This window comes from Pongo abelii, chromosome 19 (genome assembly GCF_028885655.2).
Source record: "Pongo abelii isolate AG06213 chromosome 19, NHGRI_mPonAbe1-v2.0_pri, whole genome shotgun sequence".
Lineage (NCBI taxonomy): Eukaryota > Metazoa > Chordata > Mammalia > Primates > Hominidae > Pongo > Pongo abelii.
Window position 1 is genome coordinate 6545510 of NC_072004.2, and position 16237 is coordinate 6561746.

The window sequence follows — 16237 nt, forward strand, 5'->3', positions numbered from 1 at the left end:
TAAATGTCTGGGTTTGGATGATTTGGTCGTAATCACTGCTGGTTTTACTCGACTTAAACTCCTCATGCATTGAGGCACAGAGCATACGCACTCAGCTCAGAGCTAAGTCACAGGTTTGCCGTGACCTGGCCTGATGGACCCACATGGCGAAGAGGAAGCTAGTCCAGCAATGTAGAACTGGCACGTGGGGACAAGCTTATCTTTAATTGCTTTAACCTGCCTGCTCTTCCTCCCTGTGCCGGGAGCTGTGCGGGGTGCCCGGCATCGGAGTGGCTCTGGAGGAACTCAGAGTCACTGGAACCTGAATGCAGATACTAAAGGACAGGACTGTGATATGCCCGGGGGCCGCTCAGAGATGGAATGAGGGGTGGGGGAAAAGTCAGGGAAGCAGCATTTGAACTAGCCTTGAAGGCTGAGGAGGTGGGAAGGTAAAGAATGGCATTCTAGGAAGAGGGGACCACCTGTGCACAAAGCTCAGTGAGCAGCCTGGGGTGGAAGGAACAGGAGGGCAGACTAGCAGGAGACAGGGCTGGAGAAAGATCAGGGCCAGACACGAAGGACTTTGTAAACCTGCCTATTGAGTCTGAAGGCTCTTCTGCAGCTTTCAGGCATAATTAGGCATAATTAGGCTGTGAGCAGCTCAAACTTACTTGAATCTCATGTAAACAAACTGAAGCCACAGCCAGGCGAACAGCAGCATCACCAGCATGTTGGGAAAGGCAAATGCAAACCAGGAGGCAAAGTTCACGAGGTCCTTGCTGTCAGGAAACAATCTACAAGAAGACACCGGCCCCCACCTCAGATGCTGAGCTGTGTGAGCCAGCCTGGCCCTGTGCGTGGGGGCGGAGCAGCAGCTGGGCCCTGAGAGGCGCGCCTGTGTGGGGGCCACATCCTCCTGAGGTCTAGCCACCAAGTCCATTGCCAAGCATTTTCCCCTAATCGAGTGGGAGCCTCAGAACATGGCCACAGCACAAGACAATGCCGAGAAATGACCCACTGACTCTTCTGTGTGTCCAGGCCTTGCTAAGAGTCTCATGAAAGTTATGGCCCATCCCTCCAGAAAAATACAACTTTGTGGCCGGGCGCAGGGGCTCACGCCTGTAATTCCAGGACTCTGGGAGGCCGAGGCAGGTGGGGCACAAGGTCAGGAGCTTAAGACTAGCCTGGACAACGTGGTGAAACCCCGTCTCCACTAAAAATACAAAAATTAACCAGGCATGGTGGCGGGCGCCTGTAATCCCAGCTAACAGGGAGGCTGAAGCAGGAGAATCGCTTGAACCCGGGAGGCAGAGGTTGCAGTGAGCCAAGATCGCGCCACTGCACTCCAGCCTGGGCGACAGAGCGAGACTTGTCTCAAAAAAAAAAAAGAAAGAAAAATACACCTTTTATACACATGCATGTAATTTGGCTGATGGCTTTGGGGATCTGCAGAGACCTCAGCAATCTCACTCTGTGGGTTTCTGCGAAGGATGGTCCCCCGACTTAGCAAAGCAAATCTCAAAAGCTTCCCAGAGCGGAGGCTGGAGGAGGGTCACTTCCGCCGCAGGCCCCGCCTCCCATCCCTGGGGCTCTGCTAGCCCCAGGGGCGCCCCCTTTAGCTCAAGAGTGTCAAAGCAGGCGCAGGGCTTTCCCCACTCAGCCCAGACAGGCTGCTCTTCCCAAAGAAAGTTACCGGAGAACTGTAAGGATATCATTACAGAAAAGACTCCCGAAATTAAAACAAACGGGTTGTTGAACCTCAAGTTTCTGCCCAGCCAGGCTCCAGACCTGTCCTTTCCACCTCCCAGCTCCTGCGCCCACTGCCCTCCCCACCCCTGTCCAGGCTCCTGTCTGCAAAGGATGGCATCACCTTATTTTTGTTCCTGCCCTCTGCAATTAGTACATACCTCAATTAGTACATTTATTTACCAGACGTGCCTGGAAGCCCCAGGCACCTTGCCACCCTCAACAGACCATGACTACCCTGCGGCAGGGCCCAGGTTTCTCTCCCTCTTGGGGTCCTCATGGACTGCATCCCTTTGTGGCCAAGGCTAGAAAGTTCCAAACCATCCCACGGTTCACCTGACACCTCACAAGGGGCCTATAACGAAGCAGTGAGGCAGTGAATGACCCAACCCCAGCCCTTCATACCATCTGTAGACCTCGGCTGTCATGGGACCATCACCATTAGCCACCAAAAGCAGTGAGCCAACAGAGTGGTGGGGGGTCTTTCAGAGGTGTCTCTTTTCTACAGGTTTCAACCAAGGACCCAGCGCCTGGAAGTACATTGTCATCTGCCATGCCTTTAGCTCAGAGTTCAATCCACACTCCCTCTCTGAGCCAGAGTCCCTGAGCCCAGGGGAGGTGGTGGGTCTTGCATCATAGCAGAAAGCAGACTGGGATGTTAGCTCCCCTGGCATCAGCTCCCTATCCTCTCTAAGGCTTCTGTGTGGGCACAGGGGTGCCAGGACACAGAGGCTGGATGGGGCCACATCTTTCCACCCCTGCCAGGCTCCCAGGCCAGGTCTGGCTGCCCCAAGCTCCAGGACTCTGCGGAGGAGCAGAAAGAGGTGGGAAGGTCCCTCCAGCCCCAGTACCCACTTTGTTGTCCCCAGAAGGTGAGACCAAGGACTCACTCGTTCATCTGGCCCAGGAGCACCACGTTGGGTCCCGTCCCAGTCAGGGTGGCAGTGCCCCCGATGCTGGCCGCATAGCAGATGCACAGGGTCATGGCCTTGCACAGCCTCTTCCGCTCTTGGTCCTCCCGCTGCCCCAGAGTGGGACCTTCAAAAATCACTTGGCTCCCTGTGGTGGGCACAGCGCTGTTAGCTGAGCCGGTCATGGGAGCTGCCCACCCAGCCCCAGGTCCTGACTCTGCTGCTGACCTGAGGATTGGGAAATCCCAGCTCTGCTGATTTAGCTGCCCCACTGGGCTCCATAAGAGTTGTTGGCAGGGATGTGCCCGATTCCTCTCTGTAAGCCCCAGGACCTTGCCCAGGGTCTGGCAATCAGGCCGTCAGCCACAGACCCTGAGTCTACTGCACTGGGCTGGGGATGGTAAGGGAACATGGCAGACAGCAAGGCAGATGCTGACTTGTCTTCCCTGAGCTTGGCACCTAGCAGGGAAGCAAGCATGGGACACCAAGCCCGAGACCTATGGGAGCAGAGAGCGGAAGGATTTAAGCTGCTCAAGGAGGTCAGAAAAGGCCTCTCTGAGGATGAACAGGAGTAGCAAGGAGTGAGGGGCACCCATAAGTGCTCGAAAGATGCCCAAATGAATAATCAGGTGAACACACTGATTTCTGCAACTGATGGGAACCGAGGGTGGAACTTTTGTTCAAAGCTCTATTAAAGGATCTAAATTTTATGCAATAATCCCCTTCCTAAAACTTATGACAACAGTTTTTTCAATTTTTTTTCTCTATGCGTGTTTAAAGGAGGGCTCCAGGAAGCAGACAGGGAGAAGGAGGTGGCCAAAGCATTTGCCAGCAGAGGGAAGGGAAGGCTGCTGTTGTGGCCTGGCAGTGCCCTGGCCAGGGGCTCACCTGGCAGCTCCTTGGCCTTGCCCTTGTCCACCAGCTCCAGGCTGGTCTCGGTGGCTGCGCTCGTGGCTTCCATCTGCTGCAATATGGCCTCCACGATGGGCACCATCATGGCCGTGGTTGCCGTGTTACTGATCCACATGGACAGGAGGGCTGTGACGCCCATGAAGCCCAGCATCAGCCTGCAGAGGAGGGGCAGGGAGGAAAGCCAGAGAATCCCCACCCCACCCCCGTACTCCCTGGGAAGCAACTGTGGACTGGGTCCACCCCTGCAGGGATGCACAGGTGCTGAGTCCAATTCAAGATCAGATATTGGAATAGGGGTGACAGTTTTAGAGCCTCCTCTCCCTCCCTCCTTCCCTTCTTTGCTTCCTCCATTCCTTTCTCCCTCCCACCTCTCCCACACCAATGACTGATGTCTACTCTGCTTGCTTCTGGGGTTACCAAGAGGCCTCAGATCCAGTCGTGGTTCTAAGGAGCACCCTTGCCCCACCATCTAGCAGGGGAAGCCCAGGTATCCATATGGTGCCAACTCAATATGAGCTTGCCCTAGGGTGTGCTGGAATACCCCTACGTGCAGGCAGCCCCAGCTTCCCACTTCTGGCTAGGAAATTCCCACCCACCCCCAAACCCTGCTGCACCTCTCAGAAGTTCTGAAGGGCTAAGCAGAGTAGGGGTAGGGTGAAATGGGGAGGGAGCTTGGGAAAGTGTGACTCTTCTCCCGGCTGCCACTCCACCCCTGCCATCTCCCCTCTGCACCCGCACATACACTTTGACCCCTCCATGCTGCAGTGGAACTATCACAAAAACAGTATTCAGAAAATACACTCCCTTTGCTTATAACCCCTGCTCCCTTCTCTGCCGTCTATCAGGAAGACTCGTCATGGTCCTTCAGAGTCTGCTCAAACAACGTCCCTCCTCTGGGACCACCCTCTCAGTGTGTGCCAGGTGGGGCTGGCCTGACCCCTCTCAGTCCTCCCCCTACTCTCATCATCGCTGTGCTGGGTTCAAAGCACCTGTTTCCATGTCTGCTCTCTCCTTGGGCTGTGAGCAGGGCAGGGCCTGACTCTGCTTTGTGGCTCTACATGCCCCAGCTGTCCAAGGCTAGGGACAGAAGGAGCTCGGCTACTCTCAGTCTGTGAGCCCCGCTGCAGCCAGGCTCCTCCTCAGGGCTCCTAGTTCACCTGGGGGTAGGAGCAGGGGCAGGGGTAAGAGCCTGAAGAAGGGACCTAGGAGCTGTTCTGCACCAGGGCCCAAGCTGCTGTCCACACAGGCAGACATTATGGACCCATAAAAACAAAGCCTGGGACCCAGGCTAAGAGGAGGGGGAGAGTTTGCATGAATGGAGTTGTCTTAGAAGAACCACGGCTTCTACATGATATTTCAAGCCTCCAAGGGTGCCTCACATGCAGGTGACTCCCAGGACAGGCAGTGCCTTGGACAACTGGAGACCATGCTCAGAGGAGCAAGGTGGCAGGAAGGAGACAGAGCATGTATGAACTTGGGTTTGGAAGTGGAAGCTCTCCAGCATGCTGCAGAATGAAACCCACTGGAGTGGCCTCCCACCCAAGCTGGCCACTCAACGGGGCCAAGAACAAGAATTCTGAGGGCCCTGAGGTCCACTTTCCTGGGGTCTCTCATTTCTAGAAAATATGATGGCTTTCGATTTGATGCTAAACCAATCACTAGAAGGAATCAATGCCAGGATGCGTAACAGAGACCAGAGAGCCACAGAGTCCCCTGCTCAGGGGAGTCTGAGGCACCAAGGAAGCCCCGGGCATGGGTCGCCTGCAGGGCAGGCTAGCGTCTGTGTGTGCTCAGGGTCTAGCACAGCCCCTGACACAGGGGCGCCACAGGAGGAATTTACCGTGAACTGACCAGCAGCTGACTCCCGCTGGCTGGGCCTAGGACATGCCATCATTGAGGGGACACATGGCCTCAAAAGGAAGATATGCCCTGAGTTTCTGGTTAGAGAGGACACAGGCCTTATCAGAGAAGCTGGGTCCAATCCCCGTGTGTCCATGAGCAAATCACTTTATCCCTCTCTGCCTCCAATCCCTCATCCACAGAATGTGGGCGGTAAGAAGAATACTCAGCTCTCAGAGTTGTGGTGAGAATTAAATGAGGCAATGAATAAGCTCCTGGTATCATGCCTGGGGCCTTATAGACACCCAATATACCTGTTATGATCATGATTGATTATGGTTTTGATTATGATTATATTGACTCCATGGCTTAGCTGGAAATGGCTAGCTAGATTGGCAGGGGAGATCCTGGAAATGGAGAGAGAAGCTGGGGTACTGAGTGATATCGGGGAAGATAAGTTAAGAAGCTTCTTTGCAGTGGGAATAGATGCTCCAGCTTGGAGAGAAGACCTTTCTGCTTCCCCATGAGCTGGGTAGTTGAGCCACTTCTGGCCTGCTTCCCCTACCCCATCAGACACAGCTTGATCCAGCCTCTATCCAATTTGTTCCTGTGGAACCCTGCAGCTAGCTGCCTCCCCCAGGAAGCCTTCCAAGCCTGCAAGGACTCTTGCTGACCCACCTCCTCTGGATTCAGAGGACCCTTACTTACTGCTGCTCACCATGTGCCACCACCACGCATGCATCTTGTCTCTCCCGCTAAAGCTATAATGTACCCCACCCAGCCAAGTCCAGGTAAGCCCATGGCCAGCCCTCACCAGTGGGTGGCCTGGTCTGTGCCACCCTCCACCCGCTTCCAGCCCTGGGGCTCATGCAGAGCCACGTGGCAAGAGAGAGAAGGCGTAATTACTGTGCAGGCTTGGCCCCCACCCAGAGGAGCGTGCGCAGGGCGATCCTCTTGTGCAGGTTCCAGCGCTCCACAGCCACGGCCATGATGAGGCCGCCCAGGAACAGCATGTTGGTGTCCTTCATGTACTGGACACACACCTGGAGCGCGGCACAAAGGCCTCATCAGGGCTGTCCCTTGCCACACACTAGGGCCACCCAAGTCCCGAGATGCTGACTTCAGAGACAGCTTGGAGTGGGGATGCAGGCTCGAGTGGTGTCTCCCTGCCAGGGAGAATCCACAAATAAGGGTTTTCCGGTCACCCCCAGGCCTGCGTGGCTCACAGGGGGGACTACAGAAAGAGAGAAGGGGAGAACCAGAAAGTCACCAGGATCCCCTGGGTCTGCTCACCTGCTTGGAGTCCAGAATCTGGAAGAGTGGGAAAAGCAAGACAGGCATGAGAGAGGTGACAGCCAGAGGGATGACTTCTGTGCACCAGTAAATGGCCATGAGGATGATGACGTAGGCACACCTGACAAACTGAAGAGACAGTCCTGAGGCCTCGGCGTGTGGCCGCCTCACTCTCCCCACCCCCAGAACACTCTGGACGGCGGCTGGCATGGATTGTCAAGACACAGTGCCAATCTCAGACGGATTCCCCTCAAAGTCATCCTGTTCCCCAGCCCTGGTCAGCACAGCTTTCCCGGGTCAGGCCAGGGATCTATCCTCAAAGGACTCCTGCCCCATTCCCTCCCCTCCTCCCTGCCTCCCTCCTTCCCAGCTGTGTGGTTCTGGGCACGTTCTTTCATCTTCTCAAACCTTAGATTAGCTGCCTCTCCAAAGAAAAGATCAAGAATAGGACAAGGAAGAAAAGGAAAAAGAAAGAGAAGGAGGAGAAAGAGGATGAAGGGATAGAAGAAAGAGAGGAAGGGGGATGGAGAAGGAAGAAAATAAAGGAGGAAAAGGAGAAGGAAAAGAAGAATAAAATACCTGTTTTTTTGGTTTTATTATTATTTTATTTTTGAGATGGAGTTTCGCTCTTGCCGCCTAGGAGGCCATTGTTCTAAGAGAAGTGGCTCAGGAATGGAAAGACAAATACTGCATGTTCTCACTTATAAGTGGGAGCTAAGCTATGGGTACAAAAAGGTATATAGCGTGGTCAAATGGATATTGGAGACTTAGAAGCAGGCGGGGTGGGATGGGAGGGAGGGATTAAAAAACTACATATTGGGTACCACATACACTACTCAGGTGATGAGTGTGCTAAAATCTCAGACTTCACCACTATACAATTCATTCATGTAACCAAAAACTATGAGTACCCCTAAAGCTATTGAAATAAAAATAATAATAATTATGTGATAAAACTAGCCACCTCCCTAGGTTGTTTTATGTTTCATCAGCTTTTTTTTTTTTTTTTTTTTTTTTTTTTTGTGACAGAGTTTTGATCCTGTTGCCCAGGCTGGAGTGCAATGGCATGATCTCAGCTCACTGCAACCTCCACCTTCCGGGTTCAAGCGATTCTCCTGCCTCAACCTCCAGAGTTGGGATTACAGGCACCTGCCACCACACCCTGCTAATTTTTGTATTTTTAGTAGAGACAGGGTTTTGCCAAGTTTGACAGGCTGATCTCGAACTCCTGACCTCATGATCTGCCCACCTCAGCCTCCCAAAGTGCTGGGATTACAGGCGTGAGCCACTGCACCCAACCTGAGTTCCTTCTTAGATGTCTCCCTGCGCCCCTTCCACAGTCTGGTTTGTGCCCTTCCTCTGAGTATGCTCCCCAGCCATTAGCATATGGGGTTGTCACTGTTTCCTCAACTCTCCTTCTACCACCACAACCAGTGCGTGACTCGAAAGTACAAACAGTACAGTGAGTCCTCACTTAACATCATTGATTGGTTTTTGGAAATTGCAATGTGTAAGCGAAACAACATAAGCCAATATTCCCATAGGCAAATTGCTAGAAACAACAGTTACATTTCAACAGCATATTTCTGGTCACAAAAACATCACGGAGATCTTAAATAAAGACCAAAACACTTCCAATATTAAAACTGAAAGGAATGTGAGCTATACATATACTTAAGAAACATTAATGAAAACAAGTTAGATAATTATTTACCCAGTTACAGCAGGTCAGGGTCTCGGGTGACCAGAGCCTGTCCCGGCAGCTCAGGGTACAAGGTGGAAACCAGCCCCGGACAAGATGCCATCCCATTGCAGAATGCACACTGACACGCACGCCGACACTCACTCAGACAGGGACCATACAGAGCAATTCACCTAACGTGCACAGGTTTGGGATGTGGAAGGAAACCATACTAGCCAAAGAAAACCCATGTGGACACGAGGATAATGTGCAAACCCCACACAGACAGTGGCCCCAGCCAGTAATCGTTTTCTTTTCTTTCTCTCTCGCTCTTTTTTTTTTTTTTTTTTGAGACAGGGTCTCGCTCTGTTGCCCAGGTGGGAGTGCAGTGGCGCAGTCACAGCTCACTGCAGCCTCCATCTCCTGGGCTCAAGGGATCCTTCCTTTTTTTTCCCCTCCCTCATCAACATTATGATGAAATGTTATTGAATGAATCAACATTATTTAAGAACCTGCTGTATTTGTAGATCACCGTCCTCAGCATCCAGAACAGGCCCAACACTTAGGATATCTTTGCAAATGCTTGCTTATTTATTTATTTATTTATTTATTTATGTATTTTTGAGACAGAGTCTTGCTCTGTCCAGGCTGGAGTGCAGTGGTGCGATCTTGGCTCACTGCAGCCTCTACTTCCCGGGTTCAAGCGATTCTCCTGCCTCAGCCTCTCGAGTAGCTGGGACTACAGACAAGCGCCACAACGCCTGGCTAATTTTTGTATTTTTAGTAGAGATGGGATTTCACCATGTTGGCCAGGATAGTTTTGATCTCCTGGCCTCATGATCCACCTGTCTCAGCCTCCCAAAGTGCTGGGATTACAGCATGAGCCACTGCGCCCGGCCATCTTTGCAAATGCTTATTAAAGGAATCAATAGCATTCATCTGAGTTTAACTCTCACAATGCTGCTGAAGAACAGGTGCACCTGTACACAATCCCTGCTTCTCATCACCCAGAAGAGCGTATGTATTATTTGCACAAAACAGTGCAGGAAGACTTGGAAATTCTTTGTTGGGGTTGTGTTATCAGCCACAAAAAAATAAATCTTTTTTCAGCATCCCACGAGCAACCCAGGGCACCTCCCTACTGGGAGGCAGGGTTCCTCAGCCTCGGCACACTGACATTTTGGGCTAAATGATTCTTTGTTGTGGGAGCTGTGCGCTGCAGGATATTTAGAGCATCGCTGGCCTCCACCTATGAGATGCCAGTAAGACTGTCTCCAGTTGGGACAGCAAAAAATGTCTCTGTACTTTGCCAAAGTTCCCCTGTTGTGGGGCAGGTTGAGGGCAGCAGAAAGGATCAATGCTGGTTGACAGCCACTGAACTAAAGGTGGAACAGCAGCGTGACGGGAAGCCCAGGCTTTGACACCAGACAGATATGATTGGCGCCCGCTGTCAGCCGCTGTCTGGCCTTTGGCAGCCACTAACTTCTTTGGGGCTTTGGTGTCAGGGGTGTACCACTGGGCAGGCCATGAGAATGATCCCTCCAGGGGCAGACAATGAGAGGGCGCATTGGAGAGAATTTTAAAACGATAATATTAGCTAAAAATTAGTTTGCTTCTTACTATCATCAAGTGATAGCAATTCTAAACAATGTCGCTCATAAATTACTCCTCCTGCTCCCAATCCTGGTCCCTGTCCCCTCTTGTTTCATGTCTTCATCTGCAAATCGTGGATTTAAGAGTGCTCGTTCTTCCCATATGGCGCACAAAGTCCTCGATAACTTTTGATTCTCTAAACTTAGAAGCAGTAGGTGGCGTGCGTCACCAATGTACACTGTGCGTTCCTGGAGGAGTCAAACAGACCCACTAGGAAAGAAGATGAGACACAAGGTTAAGTGCCCCCTCACCTCCGCGCCACTATTTGGAAGCCCAGGAGGTGCCTCATCCCTGAAGTCAACAGGCTTGACCCCCGTAGTCTAGAGAGGGCAGGACGAGAAGCGGATGTCAGAAAAGTTCAACATTAACAAGTCAGGGTGTCCTGACACACCACTTAATGAAAAAATGCAGGCAAAACCTACTCTGTGTGTGTGTGTGTGTGTGTGTGTGTGTGTGTGTTTGGGAAGCGAGAGAGAGAAGAGATTGATCTGGAAAGATGTTCATCAAAATGTGAATAACTTATGGGATTTGAGGGTATTTTTATTTTTACTTTATATCTTACAAATTTGCAAAAAAGAAACCTTTTACATTTTAATAAAAAAAAGACCCAGAGAAAGGATAGAGCAAGTGGAGCAGAGATGAGGCTAGGAGGGAATCCAGGTGGGGACAGGAAAACTGGAGACAGTTGGTGAGGAGAGGGGCCTGAGTGTTGGCAGAGGGTGGTGTGCCCTGGGAGTCACCTCCTGGCAAGGACTGTGTTGCTCAGGCTGCCAAGGTCCTCCCAGCTTCTCACCAGCTTCCCAGCTGCCCTGCCCGTGCTGTGTACCCTCTGGGTTTCCTTGCACAATGGGGTGGCCATGGAGGGTGGAGGCAGGGTGACCAAAACAGGCGCAAAGGGAAAAAACAAGAAGACAAGCTCCAGGGTCCTCACCCAACCCCGTCAGAAGGAAAGCTCGTGAAGGCAGACTTTGGAAGGACTCTCCGTGGATTCTCTGCTTCCCCTCCCTGGTCCTCACTCACAGGACAGCTTAATCTCTTTCTGTCTTACACACACACACACACATACACACACACACACTGAGTTGGGGTTTCCAGTTCAGGGTGTGTGTGTGTGTTTGTGTTTGTGTTTTTTTGTGTTTTGTGTGTGTGTTTGTGTGTGTCTGTGTGTGTTTGTGTGTTGTGTGTGTTTGTGTGTCTGTGTGTCTGTGTGTTTGTGTGTGTTTTTGTGTGTGTTTGTGTGTCTGTGTTTGTGTGTGTTTGGGTGTGTGTTTGTATGTGTGTCTTTGTGTGTGTTTGTGTGTTTTGTGTGTGTGTTTGTGTTTGTGTGTGTTTTGTGTGTGTGTTTGTGTTTGTGTTTTGTGTATGTGTTTGTGTGTGTGTCTGTGTGTGTGTGTGTTTGTGAGTGTGTGTGTGAGAGAGTATGTGTGTGTGTGTGTGTGTGTGTGAGTGGGGTCTCCTGTGGCAGGCAGGTCAGCCAAGCTACTATAATCATTCCAGGGAACATCACTCCCTACCAGCAGAGCTGAAATCACAGCTCTCCTGCCTGGCTCCTTCCCCTGGACAATAACAGCCCCAGATTTCTTGCTACAGAAGAAGTGTGGCTGCTCACAGTTGGTGTGGCAACTGCACAGCCTCCACAGTTGGATCTGCTGTCCTTGACCCATCCAGGGCCTGTGCTAGGCCCACCCAAAGGCTCCTCCCAGTCTCCCCCTCCCCCATCCTAGGAACCAATGTTAATCCCTTTTGATTCCCAAAGCCTTAAAGTGTCAGAACCAAACCACCTAGCCCCATTGTACAGATGAGAACACCAAGGCCCAGAGAGCACAGGCACTTGGCTAAAGTCACACAGATGACAGAATGGTGGAGGTCCAGTTCTCTTGCAGGTTGGCTTCCTGACACCCCAGCGCACTCCCTTCCTCTAGAGCTCCCCCCAGAGCACCCCCTGAAGAGCTCCTCTGTTTCCCAAACCTGCCTGGGGAGAGGAGGGGGAGAGCTGGAGGTTTCCTGTCTGGGCTGAGAGTGAAAGGGCTGAAAGAAGGAACGAGGAAGGAGCAGCCAGCAGCCACAAAAGGCTTCAAAGGGCTCGGGCCTCTGCCAAACTGGCTGTACACAGCCCAGTGGAGCCTGCCCCCACCCTGCGGCCAAGGCCATTCATTCTCTGTCTCCCTCACAGAAGCATTAGGAGACTAGGGCCTGGGAGGAAGCTTCCCTGCAACTCCAGGTCCTGCCACCCAAGGCGTGAGCTCTGGGAATGTGTCCCGCCTCCTGCTACAGCCCCAGCAGGCAGCAGGCAAAGCAGGCCAACCCCGACCTGCCTGCAGCCTGGAGCAGGATTATGAATCAGATGTGGTTCTCCAGGTTGGAAGGAATGTGGATTATAGATAGAGACACTAAGGCCCAAGGAAGGGCCAGAGAGTGGCAAAGACAGCGCAGGATCCACGTGGGTGATGATTTTTTTCCTGTAGGTCCCTCCTGATGGCAGAAGCCACCTACAGCTTGAAGTCTTCTTTGGCGAAGGGAAAAGACAGGAGAGAGAGAGGGAAAGGCAAGCTCCCAGGTTCCCTGTTGGCGCAGGTGGCATTTTGGGGGGAAACGGGGTTATGCATTGTGGGGAGATTCGATTCGGAGCCAGGGGCTGAGCCTAAGGCTAGGATCTGTGTGGCTGAGATCTGTGCTCACTTCGAGGTTTCCGTGCTTGCCTGGACGGCTCTTGCGCCCTGGGATCCGTAAACCCCAAGGGTGGTGCGCCCTGGGGTCGCCATGCCCCTCGGATTCTTTACAGGGCACCTCCCATCTGGCACCTGGAACTCCTGAGTGCGCGCGCCCCGGGAGAGCTGTGCCCCCCGCGAAATCCGTGCGCTCCAGCTCAGGGCTCCCGAGTTCCGTGCCCGTTAGTGGGCACCGGACGCCCGGTGTCCGAAGGGCTGCCTGGAGATGCAACTGACCTTGGCGGGCATCAGAATGACGAGTGGCAGCAGCAGGAGCGGGGTGACGAACAAGATCACGAAGGACTTGAACTTGGAGACATAGCTCAGCGCCGAGGCCATCGCGCGGGAGACTGGCGGGCCAGACGAGTGAGGGGCAGCTAGAGGCGCCGCGGGCTTAAAAAGGGGCCGCAGTCCCCGGGGATTGGGGAGGCGGCGGTGACAACTCCGCCCCGCACGGGGGCGCCTCCCCGTGGCCCTTGGGCGGGGCCACCCCTCGGGGTCGGTGGGACGCGCCTGCCCCCAATTCTGCCACCCGGCGGCGGTGGGAGGCGTCTTTGGACTCCAACGCTTCGGGCCAGCCCTCTAGGGGCAGCCTGGGACCTAGCATCTTGCGCTCTCCAAGCCTCTCCTGCGCTCCCCGGGCAGAGGTGCGTCCCGGGGCTGCCAAGCGGGGCGTATGTTGGTCACTGGTGCTGCCGGCTTTGGCGTGAGGCGCCCTCCCGCGTCCGCACCTGCTCTTTCCTGGGCTCTGACGGGTCCCGGATGAAAATCTCTGCAGGCCTTTGGATCTCTCTGGTCTATCTCCCCGATCTCCCTTTCCTTTCCGTCTCCTTACTTCCTCCCCTACCGTGTCTCTCCGAGAGGTGTCCCCCCACGCCCCGCGCCCTCCGCACTGCGGGCCTCGCTTCCCGGTCCCCCCGGCTTCCTCGCCACGTCCGCCCCACTCTAGGTACAGGACCCCTTTTCCCCCCTCGCACTCTCCGGCCCGGAGCTCCTGGGCGATCGCACAGGGAAACGAGGCCACTGTCCTCCGCGGTCCCAGGGGCTCTCGCGCGCCAGTGGACACTGCGCCCCGCAGACACCCAGCGGGCAGACGCGGACGCGCGTCTTGGAGGGGCCCCACCGAGCCCCAGCAGCCTCAGCTGCCCGCCCGACCCAGGTCAGAGGGAAACGGAGGTCTAGAGAGGAAGGGACACAACTAAGACGACACTGAGACAGTCGCCCATGTATTCATTCAGCCCGCCAGGCAACAGACAGGTACCGAGCACCTCTTCTCCGCGAGGCCCTGTTTTGGGCACTGGAGACACACGGATGCAAAGACATCCCCACCTCTGTGATTTTCTTCTTTCCTCTCTTCTGCCTGCCTCTCATTCTGCAGCTTCCTTTCGGGGAGTCTCATCCATGCTGGTGGCTTAACCACAGCCTACTCCTTAGTGATTACCATCCTCTGCCTTCAACCCAGCCATGATGCCAGAGTCCCAGATTTCCGTATGTCCAACCTTCCGCAGACTGGACGTGTCTCGCCGAAAATTCAACACATCCTGAATCAAGCTCATGAGTTCCTTCCTGTGACCTGCACCCAAGGACATGCACTCTCCCAAGCCCCTCCTGCAACTGCCTCCCTCCTGTCCTCTTCCCTTTGTAACTCTCATTCATATAGCCCTGGGTTTTCCCGCTTTTCCTCTTGTCCCCAGGGCACTTAGCACAATTTGTACCTCTTATATTTATTGGTGTAATTTTTACTTTTTACTTTTTTATTTTTTAAGCATTATTTTATTTTTAATTGACAAATCATTGTCTATATTTACGGGGTACCATGTGATTTTTCAATGTATGTATAATTGTGGCGTGTTCAAATCAGGCTAATGAGGATATTTATCACTCAAATATTTATCATGTCTCTTGTTTTTGTTTTTTGTTTGTTTGTTTGTTTGAGACAGAGTTTTGCTCTTGTCACCCAGGCTGGAGTGCAGTGGTGCGATCTCAGCTCACTGCAACCTCTGCCACCCAGGTTCAAGCGAATCTCCTGCCTCAGCCTCCCAAGTAGCTGGGATTACAGGTGTGCACCACCACGCCCAGCAATTTTTTGTATTTTTAGTAGAAATGGGGTTTCACCATGTTAGCCAGGCTGGTCTCGAACTCCTGGCCTCAGGTGATCCGCCTACCTCGGTCTCCCAAAGTGCTGGGATTACAGGCGTGAGCCACTACGTCTGGCCCAAATATTTGTCATTTCTTTGTCGTAAGAACATTTAAAATATCTTGTAGCTATTTTAAAATATATGATACATTATTATGATGTAATTTCTATTTACTGTCTGTTTTATTCATCACCACCTGCCCAGTTAGTGCCATTCTCAGTGCCTAATCCAGGGTGTGCACTCAAACCTTTTTCTCTGGGATGCATGAATGAGAACAAGTAAACAGCTTCAGTTCTTTTTTCTTTTCTTTTTTTTTAATTTTACTTTAAGTTCTGGGATACATGCGCAGAATGTGCAGGTTTGTTACACAGGTATACATGTGCCATGGTGGTTTGCTGCAGCTATCAACCGGACCTCTAGGTTTTAAGCCCCACATGCATTAGGTATATGTCCTAATGCTCTCCCTCCCCTTGCCCCCCAACCCCCAGACAGGCCCCCATATGTGATGTTCCCCTCCCTGTGTCCATGTGTTCTCGTTGTTCAACTCCCACTTATGACTGAGAACATGTGGTGTTTGGTTTTCTGTTCCTGTGTTAGTTTGCTGAGAATGATGGTTTCCAGCTTCATCCTTGTCCCTGCAAAGATATGAGCTCATTATTTTTGATGGCTGCATAGTATTCCATGGTATGTATGTGCCACATTTTCTTTATCCAGTCTATCATTGATGGACATTTGGGTTGGTTTTAAGTCTTTGCTATTGTAAATAGTGTGCATATGTCTTTATAGTAGCATGATTTATAATCCTTTGGGTATATACCCAGTAATAAAATTGTTGGGTCAAATGATATTTCTGGTTCTAGATCCTTGAGGAATCACCACAGTGTTTTCCACAATGGTTGAACTAATTTACACTCCCGCCAACAATGTAAAAGTACAACTTCCGTTCTTAATACAACTGCTTCCAAAGGGATTCACCAGAGCATGAGCTCTGAAGCTAGAGTGCCTGGGCTTATATCCTGCCCTAGCTCATCCTGACTGTGTGCCTCAGATAAGTTGCTCTCTCTGAGCTTATCCTGTCATAAATGGAGATAATAGCACCAACTTTGATTTTAAATGGCTGCTTTGGAGATTATGTGAGTTCACGCTCAGAGCTTAACTCAGTGTGTTGGCATATAGTCAGCTGTTAGTAAATATCTGTTCTTGCAATTGTATGCAAAATGCCCTGGTTGGTGAGGCCTTAAGAGAAAGATCCACCAACTCTGCCTAAGTAATGAAGGAAGGTTTCACAGAGGAGGTGGCAGAGCTTGCAGTGAGTCATGATCGCGCCACTGCACTCTAGCCTGGGTGACAGAGCCAGACTCCGTCCCCGCCTCAAAA

General features: G+C 52.3%; 1 protein-coding gene across 1 annotated transcript in view; it reads right to left on the reverse strand.

Moving 5' to 3' along the window:
- Positions 1-13097, reverse strand: part of SLC13A5 (solute carrier family 13 member 5) — a 29290-nt gene extending 16193 nt beyond the window's left edge. Inside the window, exons 1-6 of the mRNA XM_024234977.3 lie at positions 12960-13097; positions 6681-6809; positions 6294-6430; positions 3525-3703; positions 2616-2784; positions 651-773 (exon numbers count right to left, since the gene is read on the reverse strand). Of these exons, the coding sequence (XP_024090745.3) occupies positions 651-773; positions 2616-2784; positions 3525-3703; positions 6294-6430; positions 6681-6809; positions 12960-13061 (839 nt within the window). The 5' untranslated portion in view covers positions 13062-13097. The remainder of the gene's footprint in view (positions 1-650; positions 774-2615; positions 2785-3524; positions 3704-6293; positions 6431-6680; positions 6810-12959) is intronic.
- Positions 13098-16237: the final 3140 nt, after the last annotated feature.